At 37.5% G+C, this 24182-nt stretch overlaps 1 protein-coding gene and 1 long non-coding RNA gene across 2 annotated transcripts in view; both read right to left on the bottom strand.

The window, feature by feature from the left end:
* Positions 1 to 1452: 1452 nt before the first annotated feature.
* LOC123858582 (cytochrome c oxidase subunit 7B2, mitochondrial-like) lies at positions 1453 to 2649 on the bottom strand. The gene is made up of 2 exons (XM_064587444.1): positions 2629 to 2649; positions 1453 to 1734 (listed from the first exon to the last, which is right to left on the bottom strand). Exons 1-2 carry the CDS (start codon positions 2647 to 2649, stop codon positions 1453 to 1455), a joined length of 303 nt encoding a protein of 100 aa, XP_064443514.1.
* Positions 2650 to 8311: 5662 nt separating this feature from the next.
* Positions 8312 to 24182, bottom strand: part of LOC123860512 (uncharacterized) — a 112358-nt gene continuing 96487 nt past the window's right edge. The window contains exons 5-6 of the long non-coding RNA XR_008507661.2: positions 12014 to 12115; positions 8312 to 10145 (exon numbers count right to left, since the gene is read on the bottom strand). This is a non-coding gene — a long non-coding RNA (uncharacterized LOC123860512). The remainder of the gene's footprint in view (positions 10146 to 12013; positions 12116 to 24182) is intronic.

The following is a 24182-nucleotide window of genomic DNA, read 5'->3' as shown; positions in this document are numbered from 1 at the left end:
ATGGTCACATGTCACTGTCAGCTGGTAGGTGCTGGGAAAGGGGGTGTGGGTGGGGTTGGCCAACCACCAGGAGTGCCTGCCCCAACTGCCTTCATGCTCTCTCTCTTCCTCCTGGCAGAGGCTTTCCCATCGGTCCTTTATGTAGCTAAGCCAGTTTTCCAGAACTAATTCTATTATTTTGTGTTTCCAACGCAGATTTTAATTCTGGTGATTTCTCTTTTTGGTTTCCATGACTTTTTTTAATTTTGATTTTATCACCATATATTTTTTGGCATGTCAAGCATCTGCTTTTTTATTTCATTCTGTATGTCAACCTAACTTTTACAACCTTATTCTGCTCTCTCCTTATGATGTTTTGTTGTTATTTTTCTATGCAGGTCATGATTTTGTCTCTCTTATTGAAAATAAGAAGTCTATTTTTTTTTATTTCCTGTACTAAGCCATTTGTGTGATTCCCTCTGAGTCTTTCATACAACACTCTATTTTTCTTACGCCAAAGACTTTTTCCCCCAAAGGCCCCATGTTATTGATTTGTATTTTTTTTTAATTTACTCTTGATTCAGGATGAATCTACATATATAAAACTCACAGATTTCTCTTAACTTGCCTTTGCCCCTGCTCTTAACACCCACTTCGATGCTCGTAGATTACTAGTTCCATTCTCAGATTTCATGTTATGGGTGAATTGATGAATTAGTGACTGGTTTCCCCATCCCCCAGTGCAATTTCCACTATCCATTAGTATTTATCTGTTGGTCCAAGGTAGGAATATCTACACCTCTGCTTCTCAGTTTTCAAGTATGAGAATTCATGTTCACTATGATTGCAGCCATGCCCGACACATGGTTAGATCTCAATATGTACAGCATCACCATCACCATCATCACCAGCATCATTATTAGAGGAAAGACTCAGGTTAATCGTCATCACATACACAAACGTCAAATCCCATGCTGAGATAAACCATTTCATGAGAGCACAGAACAACATAGAACAAAGGAACCAGAGCAGCCGGGTAGAAGGCAGAGGAAGGAGGTGGTTAGGGCTGCAGTGTGTCACAGAAGGTTCACCTGAGGAAGCAATGCTTAAGCTGAGCCGAGAGAGATGATGTATCAATCAGGAATATTTTGTTTGTCATCAGGTTTCTAGCAAATAGCCTTCCATAGAAGGGCAGTGATTGATTCAAGGAATTGAGAAGTCCCGGCCAGATCAGGCTTCAGGCAGGTAATCCATCTCTCCATTATCTGACTCTGCTCTTCTCTGTGTTGATTAATTCTCCCAAAGTCTCCAGAGTTCTCAGAAAGACAAACAGCAGCTCCGTACTAACTCTTTTTTTTTTGAAGGTTTCAAATGTATTTTATTTCTTCAGCTATGCTATATTTTAATGAGCAGCAGAGTGCTTAAATGACAAGTTGATTTTGAAACAATTTTGTATTACAGTACCTTTGATCGTTACTCATTCCACTCTTTTGGAGCGATTCTGCCGACAGGAGATAGGTTCCATTCTATTCCAATCTGTGTGGCTATAAACACCCATGCAACAACACAGAAAGTGGTCCCACTGGCTAGTACAGTGTTACCGTATTCGTCATGGAAATCTTGTGAATGATTTTCGTGGCTCTGTCTTGACCTAATTTGTTGAATGCTTCGAATCTTGAACCTATTTAGTGCATTTCTGGTCAAGGGAAACGTGATGAAGGTGTAACAGGACTGCCGTTGATTGCAGCTGTCAGTCTATTTTTTTGTAAAGAGACCTGGTAAGAACTCTGAAGCCCAGATGCTCTCCTCAGAAAATTCAAGATTCAGGTTCCGGACTTGAGAAAAGAGTGGAAGACATGAGTGAGACCAACGACGCCATAGTACGCATGCAAGATTCTACCCTGTTTGCTACCCTAAGGCTTCATGCAGAGGGAACAAACCCTGCGGAACGACAAAGAACAGTGTCCAGTCTTCATTTTCCTCCCTACTCTGTGTGTGTCTCTCTGCCTTCAGTACCTCCCACAAAGTATCTATTAAGAGTTGTGATCTTTGAATGTTTGTAAAAAAGGAAGTACCAATCCAGCCATGTCTGAACACCCCTGAGCAAGTATGGTGTTTTGCAATCTGTGTATATCCTACGTATCCAAGACAGGGTCAAACAGTGAGGAGAAGCCCTTCCTTTCATGGTACCTGTTCAGTTCCATGGTTTTATGTTAGACAGTAAAATGTCCATGGGACATGGATGTTGTTCAGCAAATCAGCTCAAACAAGCTTTTAAAAAAGTGAAAGGGGAACTAATTAGTTCTGTAGCTAAAGAAAATTCCTCTCAGATTTTAATAAATTGCTGGCTTCAGTTTCTTAGTGTTATGAGGTTTCATCTTTTGTGTGCCATCATGAATTTTTAAATTGAGAGCTATGGGAAACATTTTTCAGGGATGAATAAAATGGCCTGATACCATTTTATCCCTGATGATTGCACAAGATGTATTGGTCATCTCTTGGTGACCAGCTGGAGTGGGGTTGTTTGGAGTGTTGGTTGCTTCTGGAATAGCATAATGCAGGCCAGACTACTACTTGGCATGCGTTCATAGAAGGAGAGTTAATCACTGGATCAACAGAGTAGATTTAGGCTTTCAATGCCCCTCTCACCCTAAAATTCTGTATCTCCATTACTCTATATTTAAGAGAATTAGTAAAACAATGGCCAGTGAATTCTGCCTGTGGATAAATTGCTTGACCTGCATTGTACATGACATGTTCTCTCCAGTTTGCCACTTACTTGGTGAGAAGAGAGAAAGAAAGGATAATTCACAAAACAAAATAATATGTTAAAGTAGGTAAACAAGGAGGCCATTACACGGAATTGGCTCGAATGCTTTGGCAGCCTATATAAGCAAACCAAAACCCACGCCAGAGTTAATTTCTGTAAATGCACTGATATCCGAAAAAGCACTAAGTTTAAGAACAACCAACTTCAAATGGCCATTAAGCTTTCCCAAATAAGACAACCACTTAAGCTATAGCCAATCAGATAACTTTCCTCGCTTTGCTTCCTCCTCTTCTGCATACAGCCTTTTCCCTAGCTTTTGTGCCCCGAATCCTCTTAACTGCTTTTGGTTTGGCACTGCCCAATTCCAGTCCACCTTTGCTCAAATAGACTCTTGAAAATTTCAGTGTGCCTCAGTTTACCTCTTGACAGTTACAAATGAAATTATTGTGCAAAGAATAAAAAGCAGAATCTATAAACTTTCTGCAGGTCACAGCAATTACCAGTTTTTTGTGTGAAAGATTCCACCCAAGCAGGTCCAATTAAAACAGAGACAACTCATCAGAAGGTAGATGGTGTGGAGTCTTTCAAGTCCAAGCAACTGCTTAACAGGGGGCATCAAAGACCCAGTGTCTATGATGTGCTTTGTGAAATACGGAATCTTGCCATTTGACAGCAACAGAGGGACTCAGGGTGGATAGCAATGGTGAATGAGGCTGGAGACACTGGATTCGAAGATCAGATCTGCATAAGGAGCAATGTGGAGTTACATTGCAAACTGTAAATCTCCCTATATAATCTGATATTATTGAATACAGCTGTTCCACCTGATTGATGAAGGAAACTGGGCTCTTTTATTTATTTACTTATTTATTATATTTTATTATGTTATGTTAGAACCTGGGCTCTTTTAATTCTCTCAGGGTAGAAGAAAGAAACAGTGATAGCCTACAGGCTCTTTTTTGTTTATAAATTATATAAAAGTACATTTGTAATGCAAACTAAGGAGGCACAATAATACCTACATGTGTCAGGCACTGGCCAAAAGAATATACATAATTGCTCATTTGGCAGTCACCAAAAAAATGTCAGGCAGAATCATTTTACCTATTTTATAAGGGAGAGACTTAAAATCTCCAACTACATCATTAATTTGCCATCGATAACATAGTAAAGAGCAAGAATGACGGGAAGAGGTATTGTATGTCTGACAAGTGGAAAAATGAAATATGAGCGTTAGAAGGAAACAAAGAGGAAACCAAGAACAAGCGTGGCTTAGAGTATTTTTCTGTATATTTAACTTAGAAACTCAGCAATCTAGAACCCAGAGAATAGACACAGATTTGTTTCTAGTTTTTTATTTACTGATATTTTTGGTGTTGACTCTACATCCTTCAACCCTGAAGATGGATGAGTAAATCAAAAGGAATATCCCCAGGCACGTGGTCACTGTCGCGCAGAGCCAATCCGGTGCGCAGCTGCGGAGTCAAGACCACGTTCCCTTAAGTGATCCTATCAGACCTCATTTTGTTTATCAATAGCAATATCCATGCTTCTTAAATATCAAATATCCCCTATATCCAAGAAGCAAATATCTAATCCAAAACTTAATGCAGATAATTACTGAATCATATATCCCTGGGAAGCAATTATTTTTAAAACAGCCACAGCTTATTTTGATTACATGGACGTTTAGGTTCTCTCTTTGCCATGTTTGACTTCAAAAGAGAGATGGGACAGGCGCCTGGGTGGCTCAGTCGGTTAAGCGACTGCCTTCGGCTCAGGTCATGATCCTGGAGTCCCGGGATCGAGTCCCGCATCGGGCTCCCTGCTCGGCGGGGAGTCTGCTTCTCCCTCTGACCCTCCCCCCTCTCATGCTCTCTCTCTCTCAAATAAATAAATAAAATCTTAAAAAAAAAAAAAAGAATGTTTAGGGCGCCTGGGTGGCTCAGTCGGTTAAGCGACTGCCTTCGGCTCAGGTCATGATCCCGGGGTCCCGGGATCGAGTCCCGCATCGGGCTCCCTGCTCGGCGGGGGGTCTGCTTCTCCCTCTGCCCCTCCCCCCTCTCATGCTCTCTCTATCTCATTCTCTCTCTCAAATAAATAAAATCTTTAAAAAAATAAAAACAAAACAAAAAACAAAAGAGAGATGGGAGGATCAAAAGAGAAACGTAGGACTGGCTTCCTGACAGCGTAAGTGAGATTCTAATAATTCAGGATATGAAGTGAAACCAGAATCACTTAGGATCTTAGTCTTACCTGGAAGATAGGTAAAGATGCCACCGCTGTTTTTAATAATTGGAGAGAGGCCCCGGTATTTTGTTTCGTTTGGTTCTTCCGTTTTCCTTTTTCCTCCGCTGCGGGAGAACGCTATTGTAAGTCGCAAGTGGTGTCAGGACTTGAAGCGTACCTAAACACTGCTGCGCCTTGCACGGGTCCGAAAACTTCACTCTGTCCCAGTTGGGTTTTTTGTTTTGGTTTTTGGTTTTTGTTTTCCATCTGTCAAGCCAGTTCCACAGTGTTCTGTGATCTGCAATCCTGGTGCATAATTTCTTGCACAATTCCAATCAGTAGGGCGTGATGAAGAACGGTAGAGGAAACTATACAGATTAGATCGCACAACTCATAATTTCCAAAGCCCGGGGTGAACTCCCGGCATTATCCCCATATCATTTATTGAACCACTCTTTTTTTTTTTTTAAGATTTCATTTATTTGACAGACACAGCTAGAGAGGGAACACAAGCAGGGGGAGTGGGAGAGGGAGAAGCAGGCTCCCCGCAGAACAGGGAGCCCGATGCGGGGCTCGATCCCAGGACCCTGGGATCATGACCTGAGCTGAAGGCAGTCGCTTAACCAACTGAGCCACCCAGGCGCCCCGAACCACTCTTTCTCTACATTTCCTCTCCTTCCTTCCCCTGTATTACGCACTGTTCCTCACCACTTCCTTTCCTTCTCTGTGTATCTTGTATATTTCTATCCTCCTTTTTGCCTTTCCCCCTTCCTTCCTTCTATTTTTCCACCATCCATCCTTCCCTGTAATGAGCAGACCGATACACATAATTTATCTATATTTAAATTACTGACTGGGGCGCCTCCGTAGCTCAGTTGTTAAAAGTCCCACTCTTGATTTCTGCTCAAGTCGTCATCCCAGGTGGTGGCATGGAAGGATGGAGACTCAGGCTCCCGTCTCCAGGGCAGAGTCTACTTGCCCCATTCCCTCTGCTCCTCCTCCCATTCTCTTTCTCTTTCTCTCTCAAATAAATAAGTAAATAATAAAGTCTTTTTTAAAAAAATAAAATACTGACTTTATTTATGAACTAAGCGTTCTGGTGAGAGAAAGAACCTAATGACTTTTTCCCCCTTGAATTATTTTTCCCCAAGGATGCAGGGCAGTAAGCAGGTGGGGAGGGAAGAGAGAGAGAGAGGAAGAAAATATTAGAACTCAGCAGAATATCATGCACATCTTATACCAGTATTTTAAAAAAATATATGCTATTTAAAATAAAATAGAGTAAAATAAAAAATAAAAATATATACTAGATTTTGGCAGATTTAGGGAGTGTTCAGCGTTCCAGGAACTGTTTTGTGACTGATGATGGCCTAACCTATATATTTTGACCAATTTTCTCTCCATTTGAAATTTTCCACATTTTCTTTTGATTCTTTGTGCTTAGATATTAAGAGTACTTCAGTTTACACCATGATTCAAATTATGCTTTAAGCCACTATGTATTGAAACCATTGGAAACATAAATTAACAGTCATTATTTAACACATGTATTGAGATTTTAACAATACTTGATGCATTAAGGTTAATTTTTCAAACATATGGTAAATTTTTAATTTATGTTTTAATACAAAAGCAATTTATTACAACTAATGAGATTATAAATGTATTTTGTGTACTATTAAATAATTATCAAAATTTGTGTTTTGCTTTTTAATGGACACATTTTCTACATTTAAAACCTCTACATAACAGATGTGTCATTTCACATTAAGTGAAAACTAATCTCTAATATTTTACATTAGTGCTTATTTTGGTATATATATATGAGCATACATATGCCACATGGATATAAGGCTGATATAGATTTTAATTTTTAATCCTAACAAATCATTAAAATTATATATCTTATACATTTTGACAACCATCTTACTCTTATCTAATGCGAGACACAGTTTGAGAGACGTACAAACGAAAGAATGACTACTTTTTTGCTTCCAGTATTTCCTATCAACTAATTGTCAGATATATAAAATTTGGTAAAAGTCCCACTTTTGGCAGTAAATTCCCAAGGGTGCCAAATGCTTTGGAAAGTTTGGTTGTTGTTGTTGTTTTTTAAAGATTTTATCTATTTATTTGAGGGAGAGACAGACAGATAGTGACAGAGATGGCGAGAGAGCTCACAAGCGGGGAGGAGAGGGAGAAGCGGGCTCCTGCTGAGCAAGGAGTCCAACGTAGGGCTCAATCCCAGGACGCTGGGATCGTGACCTGAGCGGAAGGCAGATGCTCAACCGACTGAGCCGCCCAGGCGCCCCAGTTTGGTTCATTTTTGATGTTGCCTCCTAACAATGTGTAGACTGTGTGGTCCCGTTTCTTAGTGTCCCAGGCTTGTTTCTGACCCCTTCAACCGATTCAATGGTGTGCTTCCTTCCAGCTCTTCTCATTCCAAGGCAAGTCCTAGGAAAATACCAGGGTCTGGCCTCTGGCAGCTGGTTCCTTCCTGCCTGTGTCTGAGCGGCTTCAGCACCCAGCCTCATCACCCTCTTTCTTACCTGGGACTCTGCTCCTCGCCCCCTTCCCCGACCCACACGTCTTTCTTCACATCCCTTCCCTGGTGCTAAAAAAATATCACCTAAATACCTCTTCTTTAACTTTAGGTGGCTCCAGACCTGCTCCAGCTTCCTTCATCCCCTGCAGAATTGTCTATTATTATTGTAGTAGTTAACCCAAATGGGGAGCTTAGGCTGCGCCAGTCACTGAGTGCAGTGCTTCCTGAACCTCTGAGGTGGTTGCGCGTGTTACTCCTCTTCTGTAAAGAATAACACTAAGCCTTAGAAGGGCATGCGGTCAGTAAGCACTGGAGCCAGGCTTCAAGCCCAAAAGCAAGATTTTCTCTGTCCTGCTCAATTACTTTCTTAACTATTCTTGGCACTCAACTAAATACACTTTCTTATTAAAAATTTTGTTGATGATAATAATAATTAGAGTAGGCAAACGGTCATAAAAGGTCTCTGAATACCATAAAATATTCCACCAGTGCAGGGTTAAGAAAGTAATAATTTATAGTTTTCAAGCCCTTTTATATCACCTCATTTAACTTATTGTTAGAAAATTATGTTGATTGTTCTAACAATCTGATTAATCGGGAGCATTCGATACAAACTATACACCAGCTCTCAATTTCAAGGAGTTAGAAAAAAACAAAATCTCTAATAGGATTTGCTCTTTCTTTGGTGGGTAAGGAAGATCTGACAGGAACTTAGGATCATGAGCTTGGAATCTACTTAACTGTATTATTGTACAATAAGCATGCATTAATCAGGCAGCACCCATAATCAACATGAAAGAATAAAAACAAGCTTTTATTATTAAAGCATTACTATTGATTTTTATAAACACCAAAATAATATCCCTTCTAGGCCCATTACACAGGTAATAATAACCATTCATTTAATTAATACTGACTCAAAGTGAAAAATTCAATCTGAGTACTTATAACACCCACATTAATATCAAGAAGGTTCATTAGAATTAATACCACAATAAATATAAAATGAATTAGTAATGATTACACCATCATTTTAAAGCATTCTTATTTGTACTCCTGTATTTACTTTAATCACCATCACTCTAAAGAGCAATTAACAAAAGCTGGGCTGGGCATATTTATGTAGGAATAACAAGGCATATAAATGCGACCCATTGCAAGCCACACACATTTTATCTACACTCACGCATCAACACGCCCAACAGTATGGGAGGTGGTAAAATGACATATTCTTTATGGCATTGGTGAGGAAAATAAAACCATTCTGCAGTTTGGCTTCCTCCCTGGTTTTAAACTGTTCATTCCTTCTCAAGAGCTAAGTTCCGATTCAAGATCCTAGCAGGGTACCCAGCACATAGTAGGAAGACCATTAACTCTTGTTGAATAATGTCTTGCCTCATGATACATACTCGTCTGGAAGGACTACTCGTTAACCTTGGGTGTTGAATTGTAATGATGATTACAGAGAATCTGTCATTGATTAGCTAGGTATGCAACCAATACTGGACAGAAGTTCTTTGGTAGGGGGCGAAGGGGTGGAGGAGATAATCTCCTCTGTTTCTGCCAGTTGCCCAGATTGAACTGGGATAAAGAATATAATAAATTACTTCTCTTCTGCAGCATGAGTCATTTGGGAGTAAAATGAAGGAAAGAAACTATGACTCCTTTTTTTTTACATCCTCTCTATTCCCATTCTTTTGTGACTGAATCATGACCTTTTTGGACATTAGGAAACTGGCTCCATAGGAGCAACTCAGATAAAAGAAGGCAAAGAGGAAAAGAAACTACACCAACAAGACTCTCTTTTAATCCTGTTGCTAACAATGGGCATTTCCACCTTGGCTCTTGCAGAATCTTAAGTCCTGATCATATTTGAATTGGGGAAAGCTGAAGAGAATAGTTAAGTTGCTGTTAATTTAAAACATTATTTGTATTCACTCTTAAGTGCTAGGTGGCCAGAAACATGTCACAATGTAATAAAGGGAAAATTTCTCCAAAAGAATGTCACAAAGGCCTTAGCATGTGAGAGGGGGAAATTTGGGTCTGTTTTTGATGGGTGGAAGAGGATGCTTCTATTTGAAAACCTGGTTCTATATGGAATTGACATGCTGCTTAGTGAGTAGATTATCAAAGCTCTGCTCCATACTTAGCCTCTAAGTCATCTGTTTTTACTTTTAGTTTCTTTCATTTTCTGTTCTTTTCACTCCTGTGACTGTTTGTCCCGCAGAGAAGCTAGGGATTTTCTGATTGTGGAGAGAGTAACTGTAAGTGTTTCAAGATACTATGAGCCTTGAAAACCAGAGAAGCAATGAGCAAGCTAGCATTTATTTGAAAGGTAAAACATTAAATCCAGGTAGAGAAACAAAACACAATTTATTATCCTATTGATCACCAAGAGACTAATGCCTTTCCCTTTCCTAAAGACATTTATCCAATAAGCTTTATACACACCACAGCAACAATCTGTAACCCACTTACAGAAGTGTCACTAATACAGCATTAATTACCAACACTATGTGACTTGGAAATGGCTTCCTGGTGAAGTGGTTTATAGAGTTCACAGCTTGGCATAAAACCACATTCCAGTCTTTTCCACCTCCAGCTTGAGGCCATTCTCCAGCCCTGAAAGAGAAAGGAGATAGACTATTCTGAGCAGTGAAGAAGTAAATTCAGTGTTCCTTCCTTTCCGTTCTCAGTGCTCAGTACACACCTCCAGGTAAACACTAATCTGACCTGAGAAGAATCTACCATTTTTGAGCAACTACTTTGTACCAGGAACTTTATATATTTTTAAAAATCTTTATAATAACAACATGTTAGTATACCCATTTACAGGTGAGATTCTATGTAAATAACTCAATAAGCAGATCATACTCAATAAACAGGTTAACATCACTTACGAAAAAGAATAACTTTTAAATGGGTATCCCTACCACACAGAAACAAAGCTCTTTCTATTTAATCATGAAGCTTCATAACTACAAGAAGTTCACAAACTAAAGACTAAAGAGTAAATAACACAGGTGATAAATGACACACGCCACCACCAATCTCATAGAGCCATCCTGTCTGCAAGCACCTGTGGGAAGGTATTTGTAACCACATTGTATCCTAGCCCCCCAAACTCATATGTGAAGTGGGTGTGCTCTTCTTACCATCCTTGTCAAAAACATTTTATTAAACACCAAGTCTAATTATAGAATGCTGTGCTAGGTACTACAGAAGTTTTAAGGCTTTAGCTCTATTATGTGAGAACACAAGACTCTCTTTCTCATTTTGGATCAAGCTATTGCTTCTATTCAATTTGTGTGATAGCTTTTGAGAGCATTCTTGGAGATCATAAAAGTATCTGGGCACTCTGCCACCATCTACTTTGGTCTGTAGCGTGGTGGACGGAGGGTGAGAACAAGGAAAGTGGATAGATAAGAATCTAAGTAGATGGTGCTCTAGTCTAGGGAGAAAGAGAATGTAAAAAGAAATCAAGGGAAGTGGAAGGTCTATCATCATCATCATCATCACCATCATCATCATCATATCTAATTTTTATCTGAGTTTACTGTGTACCAGGCGCAGTGCTAAGGGCTTTATGCACACTATCTAATTAATTCTCACAATAATTTTTTCATTAAGAAACTATTATTCCTCTTACCAGTGAGAAAGCTGAGGGTTAAAGAAGGTTAATATCTAGCTCAAACAAGCTGGCAAGTGGCAAAGTCTGGATTCAGACTCAGGACGTCCGACTCCAGTGCTTGAGCATATGGTCATCATGTGTCAGGAAACAGAAGGAGAAAAAGAGAACCTGCAGTTTGTAAAAAGATGAGACATGAGCCTGTGCTCCTGAGGCCACTGGCAAGATGCGGAGGCAGGAGCTAGGATTCAGGATGAGGCTGGCTCCCCTCAGGAGGGGGGCGCTCCAGGAGCTGTGGCAGCCATGATTGACTCCCTCTCTCTTTTGAGTTGACAATACAACATCAGTGCAGAAAGGACGGGCTATGCAATAAAAGATTTTGGAGCAAAAACATTTTTTAGCAAGCTTTTTATTCAAGTATCACATATACAGAAAAGCAAACAAATCGCATGTGTTTAGTTCAATGAATTTTCACAAAGTGAATGCATGCCTGTGTAACCACACCTTTGTAACCACACCCACATAACACATGTGTGATCTTTGTAACCAAGAAACAAAAGTATTACCAGCCCCCAGTAGACCCCCTCATCTCCAGTCACTGATTCTCTTAAAGTCTGACCACTAATCTGACTTCCAAAAATATAGATTAGTTTTGCCTGTTTTTGAACGCCATAAAAATGGAATCACATTTTAGTTATATATATATAGTCACAGACTTCTTTTTCAATATTGTGTTTGAAAGATTTATTTATGCTATAGTAACTAGCAATAGTTTATTCTATTTGATGTATAGGATCCATTGTATGAGTAGACCATAATTGTTTTATTCAATACACTGTTGATGGATATTTGTGTTACTTACAATGTTTGGTGCAGACTAGGGAGGAGACTTAGAGCTGTCCAAGGTGGGCGGATGACTCCGGTCCATGTGGACATTGTTGTTCCTGGTTCTTGGGCCCATGGACTGCCCAATTTTGTACCAATAAAGCAACAAAAAAACAAGTGGAAATAAGAATTATGAGTGAATGAACTCATATAAATATGAGAAACAATATGAATATAAGAATTACCGATTATTAGACTAATGTTTGGCGAAGAATTTCAACAGACTTCTCCATCCATGAACATCAGGGCACAAGTAAAGAAAATGAAAAAAATAGGAGAAGTAGAAAAATGTACTCTGACCTCCTAAAAAGAAAGTATGCCAACTTACAAATTACTGAGATATTTTAACTTGCCTTTTTATTATTCTAGATTAATAACTTGATTGCACTTTTAAAAAAAATGTATGTTTACTATTAAAAATTCTAATCAATCAGTACTCTAAACCACAAACCTGTTAGCTACAAATTAAAAAGAATTACACAAAAAATACCACTACCCAGAAATAATAATTGTTAACACTAGATGATCACAGGGACCAAAGGAATAATGGGGAATTAGAAAAAAATATTTTTATAAGATGAGATGAAATTATACATGCTACCTTTAAATTAAAAATTATAAAAGTTAAGTTTGTATGATTTAATAGAAAAAAGAAATAAAAATTATAAAAAGGAAAAAAGAAAAAAGAAACTAATGTGACAAAGTAATGCTTAAATTTAAATAAAAAATTTTAATCACCAGGGAAACTACTTTTCAAAAGTCCTTATATGCTTTCAAAAAAAAGATTATGAAAATCATCAAGCTGTTGGGATAATTCTTTTTACTTGCACATTACATTTTAGCTGTTTCTTATGACATATGTGAAGCTAACAGTCAGACTTTTTCCCCACTTCCCCACTTCCTGATGTGGGATAGTTGGATTATTATTTTTAGGCTAACAATTTTACACTTTCAATAACTTTAATAATTTATATTATGTTGTTATAAATAATTATTATTTAGGAATTATTTAAATAATTTATACTTTAGTTTCTAATAATTATAAACAGCTACAGTTCTTTTACCAGTTTCAACATTTATGAACTCTTTTTTTTTCTTTTGTATGATTTAAATATATGTGGGTTAAGGGCGCCTGCGAGCTTGGTTGGTTAAGCGACTGCCTTTGGCTCAGGTCATGATCCTTGAGTCCCAGGATAGAGTCGCACATCGGGCTCCCTGTTCAACAGGGAGTCTGCGTCTCCCTCTGACTCTCCCCCCTCTCATGCTCTCTCTCTATCATTTTCTCTCTCTCAATAAATAAATAAAAATCTTTAAATATATGTGGGTTTTTTCCTTTTTTTTTTCCAAGAGGAGTTCATCGTTTCTCTTTTTCTGAGGTCATGTATGTTGCAGAATATCTATCTATTGCCTTAATGCTTAAATTACATCTTGGCTAATATTTTTTGGTCACACTATTTTTCCTCAAACTGTTTGAGCATTGCTCCCTCACATTCTAACAGTGACTGTGTAGAAATCCCAAATCAGGCTGATCTCCCCCACTTCGTTTAGTTAAAGAATTTTTATGGGTGCTTACAATATCATTTCCCTATTTTTGCCATTCATTTTAATTAACCAGGATGTAGTTCTGTGTCATTTTTTCAGAGTTCCTGAGATGTTGAGTTCTCACTGTGTAGATTCAATGTATCTCTTCATTGCGGGGGAGTTATCTTTCATTCTAATTTTGTATGTTTTTTATGCTCTATTGGGTTATTTATTCTAAAGATATCAATGATATATTATGTTGAATTCTCTTTTTTCATCATATCTTTCAAATCTACTGTTATTGCTTTATTCCTTTTGCCTTTTTCCTTTGTATTCACTGTGATGATCCTAAGAGTTTGTCAGAAAATTGAATATTTTGTAATGAATCCATTTATCTTGCCCTTTCTATCTCATTTCCTTCCTTCCTTCCTTCCTTCCTTCCTTCCTTCCTTCCTTCCTTTCTTCCTTCCTTCCTTTCATGTCTTTGCTTTTCTCTTTAGTTTTGTATATTGGCTTTCGATTGTTTTCTTGCCTCTTCAATTTCCTCATCTCATTCTACTGTTTTACTGATTTTGTCTTTGAACTCTCATTGTATTTCATAGGATGAAGCATATTATGTTTCTTTTACTCTTCTTCATAATGCACATTCTAATATTGCAGGATTTTAATGCTATTTATTATGTTCTTTCCATACTTACCAAGAGAAACCACACTGACTATTAAAGTAAAGATTCTCTGCAGGGCTTTGATAGGGATCTCAAAAGTCTAAAACATACAAATTATATTTTCTCAATAAAATCTTCCTTGTTTCTAGACATTTTTGATAGCTGCTATTTGCTATGACAAAGTATGATAGACTCTTTGTGATTTGTTTCCTATCAGTCTTTACCTGGCCTATTATTTTTTCCTCTAAGTTACAAAGGAGGACAAGACTTGTACTTAATGCAATAAGAGATGGTATAGTACGTGTGCCCATGCACACGGTAAGATGAAGGAAGGCGATGATAAAAATTTCATCTGGACCCCCCCCCGACCAAATGGCTTATGCTAAGATTGACCCCATGTAGTTTGAGTGTAGCCAGTTCTAAGAGGGAATAATTTAGGAACTGTAATCATTAAACTATTAAAAGCAGTTCTGTATCAATTGAAGATTTTCCTGAAATTTTCTTTGGTAAGATTTTGCACCAAAAACAATATTGGTTGACTACTATTTGAGGCTATTTCATGTTACACTTATCAATTCTTCCTCACACAGAAAAAAAAAATTTTTTTTTAACTCAGAGATGCTTGAAATCTTAAGGAATGGAAGCGGTATTCTAAATTTGACTGTGAAATTACTAATGTACAGTAACCTTTCCTGGAGAGTGAGACTAATTCTTTATCACAGCCCTCAATAGGTTTTATTTTAAGGCGCTTAGGATGGCCCATAAGTCCCATGTCAAATCCCATAATATTCCTTTAGCATATTAAGAGATGATGCTTAAAATTCTGAAGTTTTTATAACTGAAGTTAGAATTCTCCCTAATATATATGTGATATATTAGGGAGAATATATGTATGATAATTTTCAGAAAGTAAGTTTTGGTAATGATGGCTGGTGCATCTAGAGAATTTGGCAATTGAGCTGGAGGAATTGTCTGAAGGTACAAGACCACGTGGGGGCTCATGGGACAACTGCCAGTTATTTTACAAACTGGTGGAGGCCTGGTCTTGCTTCCTGGAAAATGCTTTTCCCAATGGCGACTCTGCCTGTGTAGGACATACCCAATCAATGAATTTCAGCTGTCATCATGATTGACATGGATCACTGAACAATTGACTGGACTGTAATGATCAGTATTGATTGTGAATGTGTCTGAAATTAAAATATTGGATATAGTATAGACTATTCATTTTATGAATGTGGAATACAGTTATTGAACCATGAGTCTTTTTTTTTTTTTAAGATTTTATTTATTTATTTGAGACAGAGAGAATGAGAGAGAGAGAGCACATGAGAGGGGGGAGGGTCAGAGGCAGAAGCAGGCTCCCTGCCGAGCAGGGAGCCCGATGCGGGACTCGATCCCGGGACTCCGGGATCATGACCTGAGCCGAAAGCAGTCGCTTAACCAACTGAGCCACCCAGGCGCCCGAACCATGAGTCTTTAATTCCCATGCTGGTCACCTCATCTTATGCAGACCAAAGCATTCACTGTCCTCCATTTTTCTTCTAAAAGAGGCAGAAATTTAAATGGTTTCATAAGAGATATAGATAAGCACCTAGGATTTCTTCAATTCAACATTTTTTAAAAGAGAAAGAAAAATTCACTCTAAAATAATCACAGGCAAATAGTGATGATTCCTACCAGTGTACTGTGTATTTATATATTAAGATATAGATATAGATATAGATATAGATATAGATATAGATGTAGATCCCCTGTGTAAATTCTGTGTTAATTAATATACTCAACTCGTAATTCAGCAGGCATTATGATGTGTCGGGCACTTTCTACATATAGAGATTCAGGCACTTTTCTAGATGCAGAGATAAAATAGTGCCAAGCCTTCTGTTGCTCCCATAGTCTGGTGGGGCTGGGGGAACAGAATTGATGAAATAACCACATCAATAAATGTAAACTTCAGAGGAGTGTAAGTGCATTTTCAGTGAGGTATCTGGTACAGTGACTGTGGAATGGGGGAACTAGCTAAATGAGGCGGGCAGGGTAAAGTTTGCTGAAGAAATGATCATTAGCTGACACATGATATTAGAGTAGGGTTTCACTCGAGAAAAGTAATTAGCTATGCAAAAAAAAGGGCGGGGCTGAAGATGCGAGAATAATCCAGGCAGAGGGAAAAGTGCTTCTGCAGCTAAAATGACACAGAATTTAAAATTTGGAGAAGGTGAGTATGACTAAGGGTAAAAAGGAAGAGCAAGTAAGATGAAACATGAAGCTGGAGGGAAAGGTGAGGACAAACAAATGCAGAGGTTTAGAGTAGAAAGACATATGCCCCAGTAAGTTTAGAACAGTCTCAGTTGATGCCTGTTGTCCGTGTAATTAATAACATACCCTTTCACTCCTAAATGCATTCCAGTGTGCGGAGGAAATTATGTGATCACCCTACTCAAAGGCCTTACTAGGGATTTTGGTCTTTATCCTAACTCCTAACAATGGGAAATATTTAAAATGTTTAAGCAAGTAAGAGACATGGTCACATTTTAGGTTTGAAAAAATCATTGCATAAGGTGGACAAGAGCACATGCAGGGAGTCCAGGTAAGACACTGTTGCAGGAGTTGGGAAAGGGACAGCAGTAATATGAAGAGGGTAATGCAAGAGGAAATAGAATGAATGAATGTGATGGCTTCTTTGATTTCATTGTGCCAGATTTGGTCCCAAATGGAATTTCTGTACAGACCCTGGCATTGATTTATTGGTGCTTCATAGATCTCTGGATGTATTATGCAATTCACTAACAAATGCAGAACAGTCCAGTGCTTGGGGGTTGGTGACACTTGTGATTATTTCACTAGTGGCAAGCGGTACACACATAAGGAAAAGAATTCACTGGGCACCCATCTTCCTTCTCTCATTATAGACATAGACCATGAAGAGCGCTGAGACTATTAAGTCTTAAGCTGCTGGATTTTCTCCCAAAAACATTTTCTAATTCCTTGGCTTCAAGGTGCAATAGAAGAAACTTTGATAAACACAATGCAGTTAAGAAAGACCACACTATGCCTAACAGCATCTGAATATCTCTCTCATTGCAGCAGGAAATAGAGAAGAAAGGTTTTCTAAAGGAAATCCTGGGTGTCCTTAGAGGCCACAACAATTCACTGCAGAAGTGAGTGACAATAAAAAAATAAAATTAAAAAAAAATTAAAGTCCTTCGTCCAGTCAGTCACTCAACTAACAACTATTAAATATCTACTTTGCCATGAAGTATTCTGGACTACGGAATTATAGCTGTAGATATGAAAAATATGGCCCCTGTCCTCCTGACGTTTACCTTCAAATAAGACATATGCAAAACCAACAGAAGACAGAAAATAAACAAATATACATACATATATATTTTCAAAATTATTCCTGAGAATTATGACTAATGTTAATAAAATAAGATAGGGTAAGCTGATTTGAAGGAAGATAATACGGTAAGCAAAAGCTCTTACTAGTGGTGATGTTTGACCTAAACCCTGGATGAAAAAGGAAGTCATTTGGAACTAGGAGGAAGAGTCCAGAGCGATTGCAAAGTCCCTGCTGGAAGCATCAGACAAAAGGAAAGCTAAGATGTCTGAGGGTAGTGAGAGATGGGGAAGTGCTAAGCAATGAGGTTGTAAGGGTAGGAAGCAGAAACCAGGTGTTGTAAGACTTTATGAGTTGCAGGAATTTGGGATTTGCTCCAAATGCAATGGAAGCCATTGGAGAGTTTCAGGCAGAAGAACTCCATGATATAAATTAAAAAAAAAAAATCTCTGGCTTCTGTTTTAAAAGACCACTGTCAAGTGTCAATGATCATGAGTCCAGTTTGTGATTTGTTATGGTAGACCATTTGAGAAGTGATTATGTCTGGATTTAGGATGATGGAAGTGGATAGATTTGTGACATATTTGAGTTAGAAATAAAAGGCTTTCCTGAGAGGCTCAACGTATGGGTTAAGAGAAAGGATAAGTCAACTCTTCCCTTTAAGAAAGGGATGGATGATGGTGCAATTTGTTGATATAGGGAAAAATGGAAGAGAAAAACATTTGGGATGACAGGAATCAAGGGTTACATTTTTGGCATGTTAATTAGAGATAACATCCAAGTTGGTAGTTGGATATGAGTCTGTAGTGGTTATCAGATGCTGTAGATACTTGTTGAATATGGTAATTTGGTGGTCATTAGCATATATATGTTATATAATGTTATATAAGGTCATGGGATTGGAGGAAATCACTAGAAAAAACTATTCAATTGGAGTTCAGTTGAAGGGAACTAAGACCAGATTGCTTTATGGGATAATGAGTGGGCCACAGTAGGTGAGGGGGAAAAAGAGAAAAGAACCAAGATGAAGGAAAGAAAGAATAGTTTAGAGAAGGGTGTTGAAGGAGAATTACAAAAGATTGGGGCAGCTGCCTTGTGGGGTTTTTGACTTTGGGAAGAAAGAGAGAAATTATTGTTTTCTGTCTAACCTCCTCCAAAGTGCTTTCAAGAGACTCTCAGAGAATACGTTCATAATTTTTAAAGATTTCATGTGGATTCATATTTATTTTCCTTTTGAATGTATGACAAAGTGGAGACCAGTCTCAAGGTAACTAAGTTCTATCTTAGTTACTCATCTATTATTTCATTTAAATCATGTAACAGTCTCATGTAGGAGATCCTACTATTATTGCCATTTCACATTTTGATATAAAATTAAATTGTTTGTTGGATTTAAATTTCCAATACCCATTATTTTTTTTTACCTCAAAACTATCCAGGAACTAAAAATAAAAACCACAGGTTTAGTTTTAAAAGATTATTTTTCCCATTTTTATTTATGCAGAGGAAACAAAAAGAGAAACGGAGGGAAAATGTGCCTGGCTTTTTCTGTTGATCCTTGGCTTAAAGGACAGAGATCCTCATAGACTATACATCCAATGAAAACAATTTGAACAGCTATCCAAGATTCCTAGGCAGATCTGTAAAGTCAGAATGCTTCCCATGGCATTTCCAGGAACAGAGCCTCTTAGAAGCTAGTATCTTTCTAGTTGGTTGTTCAAGGTTTCCATTTGCTACAATGAGTGTAATATATCTTGCACTCTTCTATCAGTGGGATCTTGGGCTCAATGGCCTGTCTGTCCATCATCTATTAGCAGAGCCTCCAAATCCCTCACTTAGTGCTTAAGATTTCCTACCTTGAGAATTGGTTCTTACTTAGTATTCCAAATATCTTTTCCTTCTAAGGACTGTCTTAGTCCACAGTGTATACTCATCATGTTAGCTAATGACCTTTTCTGCCATCAACTTAGATAATTTATAAGATAAGCTTAATATATATTCTGATTATTATAAATGACATTTTACTTAATAATTTTCATTATAATCCAGATTCATAAATATTTTATAGTACCCTTGCTCCAGAAATGGAATCATGGAAAGTATTTAAGTAGATATGTTTCACCTTCAGAAAATTGAAGCTTTCCTCACAAACTTCTCTCTGTCACCCAAATGTCATATAAATTGTCCAAAGTCACAGCTAAGAAATTTCAGTTAGGATTAAAATTCAGGCATTTCTGATTCCAGAATCCTTGCTTTCAAACTTCCTAGCATAGTAAATACTCAATACATATTGGCCCATCTCTAGTGAATAAAATCAGTATTCAGAGAGTCTGGATGATAGTTATATATGTATAGTATACATACTGATCTTTGAGGAAAAATGAAAGTTTATGAATATTATTGGTTTCACCACCTATACTATGGAAATAAATATACTCTATTACCCAGAATATGCCATCAATAAATAAAAACAACTACATAATATTACAGAAGTTTTTGACCGCTAAATCATACTACATTATTTTAAACACATGTTACTTTTGTGCAAAGCTTGTTGCCAAGAGAAGCAAAAATAATCATTAGGACTTACTCATCTCGTCCAGTACTCCCACACACATACCCTTTTTGTCAAATACCATCGCTGAAAGTGACTTGCCCATAGTCACATATTTAATGACAAAATTGGAACTAAAGCTAAAATGTTCTGACTTTAATTTGTGTACTCTATTACATAGCACATTTCAGTCATTGTTGCTGTCCATGCTTCCCTTCTCATTTTGGTATCTGAGATATCTGAAAACAGAAGTTAAGTATATAGGTTGTTTATCATTCATATGCTATCTCTGTAGAGCTCCACTGTGCCCACGCCTGCACTAGTATAAGCCATTTAATATGCTTCAGAATTTTTTCTTCAAGAATATATGCAGGGGCGCCTGGGTGGCTCAGTGGGTTAAGTGGCTGCCTTCGGCTCAGGTCATGATCCCAGGGTCCTGGGATCGAGCCCCGCATCGGGCTCCCTGCTTGGCAGAGAGCCTGCTTCTCCCTCTCCCTCTGTCTGCCGCTCTGCCTACTTGTGCTCTCTCTCTCTGTTAAATAAATAAATAAAAATCTTAAAAAAAAAAGAATATATGCAAATTAGGTGCCAGAATTTCTATCTTTGAGGTTGTTAGGTTAACTGGTTCCACAAATGTGCTAAACAAGAAGAAAAAACAGACAAAAGATTTCCATTGGCAATGCAGAATGTTCTGAATATTATTGTTTAATCAACCAACAACTTAAATCTGGCATTGGATAAAGCATTACAATTCTGGTATACACTTGGGTGGGTTGGGGGAAATCACATCAAAAATTTTCCTGACTTAGGCTGGTATGTTTTATGCAGCCCACAGGACAGTGCTCAGTGGAAAGTTTTCTTTTGCCTTTTCATATTTAATAGTGCATTGATATATTATGTGTTTCCATATATTGTTGTTATGACTATGACAGATTTCTGAACAATTTTCATTACCTATTACTGCCAACCTCAAGTGATCTGAGGAAATCATTTTATCATAGGCTAAGACATTTCTCCAATGTGAAAGTAAAAAGGAATTACTTTGACACAGTAGAATGCAATAAAGCAATTTGTGATCAGTTTGAATAAGATGAGTGAGAAAGAAAACAAAGTCTTTGACACTGGGAGTGTCTGCCTCTTGCTTTGATATCTTTTCTAATGCTGCAGAAGCAAGTTGGGTCATTTCTCCTCCTCCCAGGCTGTTCACTTACCATCTGTCAATGTTGAAAAAATACAAAGAACACTGTATAATTATTTTCCTTATGAAAAACATGAATGCAAACTTTCTTAGAGCTAAAACTTTCTTATAGCAGCATAATCAGCTGCAAACTCTGCTTCTAAAATATCTAATACTCTCTGAATATCTTAGTACTTATTTACCCCACTAGCACTATATCAAGAACAAAATAGCATATATCCATATAGTGAAATATCATGCCGGTGTTGAAAAAATGAGAGATGTCCAATATATTTTGTTAAATGAGAAAAATGAGTCCTAGAAGAAAATGTTATGCCATTCAGTATATACTTACAATCCCATTTCTGTAAACAGGTGTACACACACACACACACACATATACACACACATACGCACACATACACACACTAAATCATTTGGGGAATAGGAATGGATTTGTTTCACAACAGTGGAGGTAAAGAAACATCCTATATCTTTATTTCTCTGTCTCTCGTGCTGGTAGAAAACTTAATCTCAAAAATATTTTGAGTGTTTCTCTTTTTTCCTAAGATTATACAAGAGTTCTGGGAGCTTAAAAGTCATGAAACTTTGGGAATAACCTCTGTCCTTGCTTCCATCATGACCACCAATGAGATGAAACTTGCCCAAACTTGGATGGTACTTTGGAGAGTGGGTAGCTTTGTTGCTCATAGAATCCACTCCTTCCAAGTCTACTTGGCCATCGGAAATGTGTTAGGCTCTCAACACCTGGGCCCTTATAGCTCCTTTCCATTCCTTCCACAAGTCTATCCTACACGGTTTCTGCCATCTCTGAAGCACTGTATGGAATTGGCCACAGGACTGTGCCAACTACTTAATCTAGCATCTTTTCCCTTCTTCAGTTTCATGGGATCCAACCCTTTTCTTTGGGGCCTTACCATTCACTTCTTACTCAATCCCACTGAGCCTTTCCTCTCTTTCCCCCCCCCTTAAGAGAGCTTTATTATCCCCTAGGACACAATGAAATCTAGGTCTTCAAGATAAGAATATCCCTCTTAAATATAAGGCAACACATGCACACAGACACACACATGATTAATCACTGCAGAAATATGTGTAACAGCAAAGCATTGCAAATACCCTAAATGCCTAATGGAAGACAGATTAAATAAACTGTAGGAAAACACAATGGAATAAGCTGTACAAAATTATAACTCGATCTTGTGAAGTGACAGGAAGTGATTTCAAGCTTACGCTATCAAGTGAAGAAAGATGCATATGAGAATACATAGAACGATGAAGAAATAGGAATATATATTGCAAATGAGTAGACATTGCTAATTTTTACAAACAAACTAAAACTGCACTATACAACAATGATAATTATTACTGTAGGAGTAGTTAAGAAGGTGGTAGATGGTATGAAACAGGAATGAGATGTCTCTGATTCTATTTTTAAATAAAGCTTTCATATTTGAGCCATATATTTTTAATTAAAATTATTAAATCAAAAAGGATGCAAAAATCTAACCCTAAAATTAAATACAAACAGAAACAAACCAAAATTTAATCCAATTGGTAGCACAACCACACAGAAAAAAATAATTTATAAAAATAGCACCTTTACTATAAAATCTTAGTAGATATAGTCCAAAAAATAAAGAACTGCAAAGAAATTTAAGCCTTACATAGTGTGTTTGCTGATGGTAGTGGTAGTATTGTTCAAGTAATAACCTACATTTTTTTCAATACTATAGGACACATGAGTAAATAGAATGATATAGTTTGGAATCAGGGTTCTCACTATGGGAGAGAAATGATATAAATGGAGTGGGGAGAAGAGGAAGAGCTCTGTGGTGATAAATTTAAATTGGAGGCACCTATATGAACCTCATGATGTTTTTAAAGATATATGCCAGCTATGCATCAAAATAATCTAGAAGAAATGACATCCCAGTAGCAATAAGGACTTCTAGTACCAAAATCTTGGTTTCTAAAATACTCTCTCTCTAAAAGAAAACAAAACTCCTTGGAGACATGGTTGATTCCAAGTATAGGCAGAGAAAACACAAAGTAAGCCTGGAAAATTCTGCCCTGAAGTACTCAAAGGATGAGAGAGATATGTCTAAAAGACAAAAGCCAGCTTGATGGGCTTGACTGGTCAAACTACTGACAATCTGAGCATCAAAAATGAATAATGATGTGATAGATTATAACACATTGATTAAAAAAAAATCCATAAGACCATAATAATATTTAAAGAAAAGGGGTGAGAAAGAAGGTAAATAAGAATAATAACTAATAAACATGGAAGGAATGAAAAAATTAGAAAATAATCCTTTTGCTCACACACCAAGATTGGGACATCATTTAATGATAGGTTATTCATATAATTTCAAAGTATTATACCACAGAGTACTTCTTGGTTGCAAAGAGAGAGGTGGGAGCTATGCCTTAACTTAATAATCTAAGTTAACATCACCAATAATGAAACAGACAGACAGACATCATGCCTTTGATGTGATGGAATGCAAAGTCCAAGAAAGCACCTATGTAGTATTCTTGCCAAAGTATTTAATTTGAATCTAGTAGTGAGGAAACTATTTGGCTAATCCAGATTTGAAGACATTCTACACATCAATTAATCTATATTCTTAAAAAAAAAAAAGTGTGTCATAAAAAACAAAAGGCAAAGGGGCCTTATTGTATTAAAAAAGGCTAAAGACACATGACAAGCAAATGCCAAGTGTGATCCTTAATTGGATTCTGATTTCGGGCTGGGGAGTGGAGGAGGGTCAGCTGAAAGATGTCTGGGGACAGTTGTATATTAAATGATATTATTCTATCACTGTTAATTTGGAAGTGTGACGGTGGTTTTGTGTTCAT

The sequence above is a fragment of the Mirounga angustirostris genome, unplaced genomic scaffold (genome assembly GCF_029215605.1).
Source record: "Mirounga angustirostris isolate CCGP_5_RB_7025 unplaced genomic scaffold, mMirAng1.0.hap1 SCAF_4, whole genome shotgun sequence".
NCBI classification, from domain to species: Eukaryota; Metazoa; Chordata; class Mammalia; order Carnivora; family Phocidae; genus Mirounga; species Mirounga angustirostris.
Note: the sequence above shows the minus strand (reverse complement) of the source record. Positions and strands in the feature narration are given on the sequence as shown.

Excerpts from the sequence above, each read along its gene's own strand:
- LOC123858582 (XM_064587444.1), bottom strand. The coding sequence starts at position 2,649 with ATGGAGATACAGAATTTTAGG. Across the intron at positions 1,735-2,628 it reads TGGAGATACAGAATTTTAGG|ACTGACAGCTGCAATCAACG; the intron begins GTGAGAGGGGCA and ends ACAAAAAAATAG.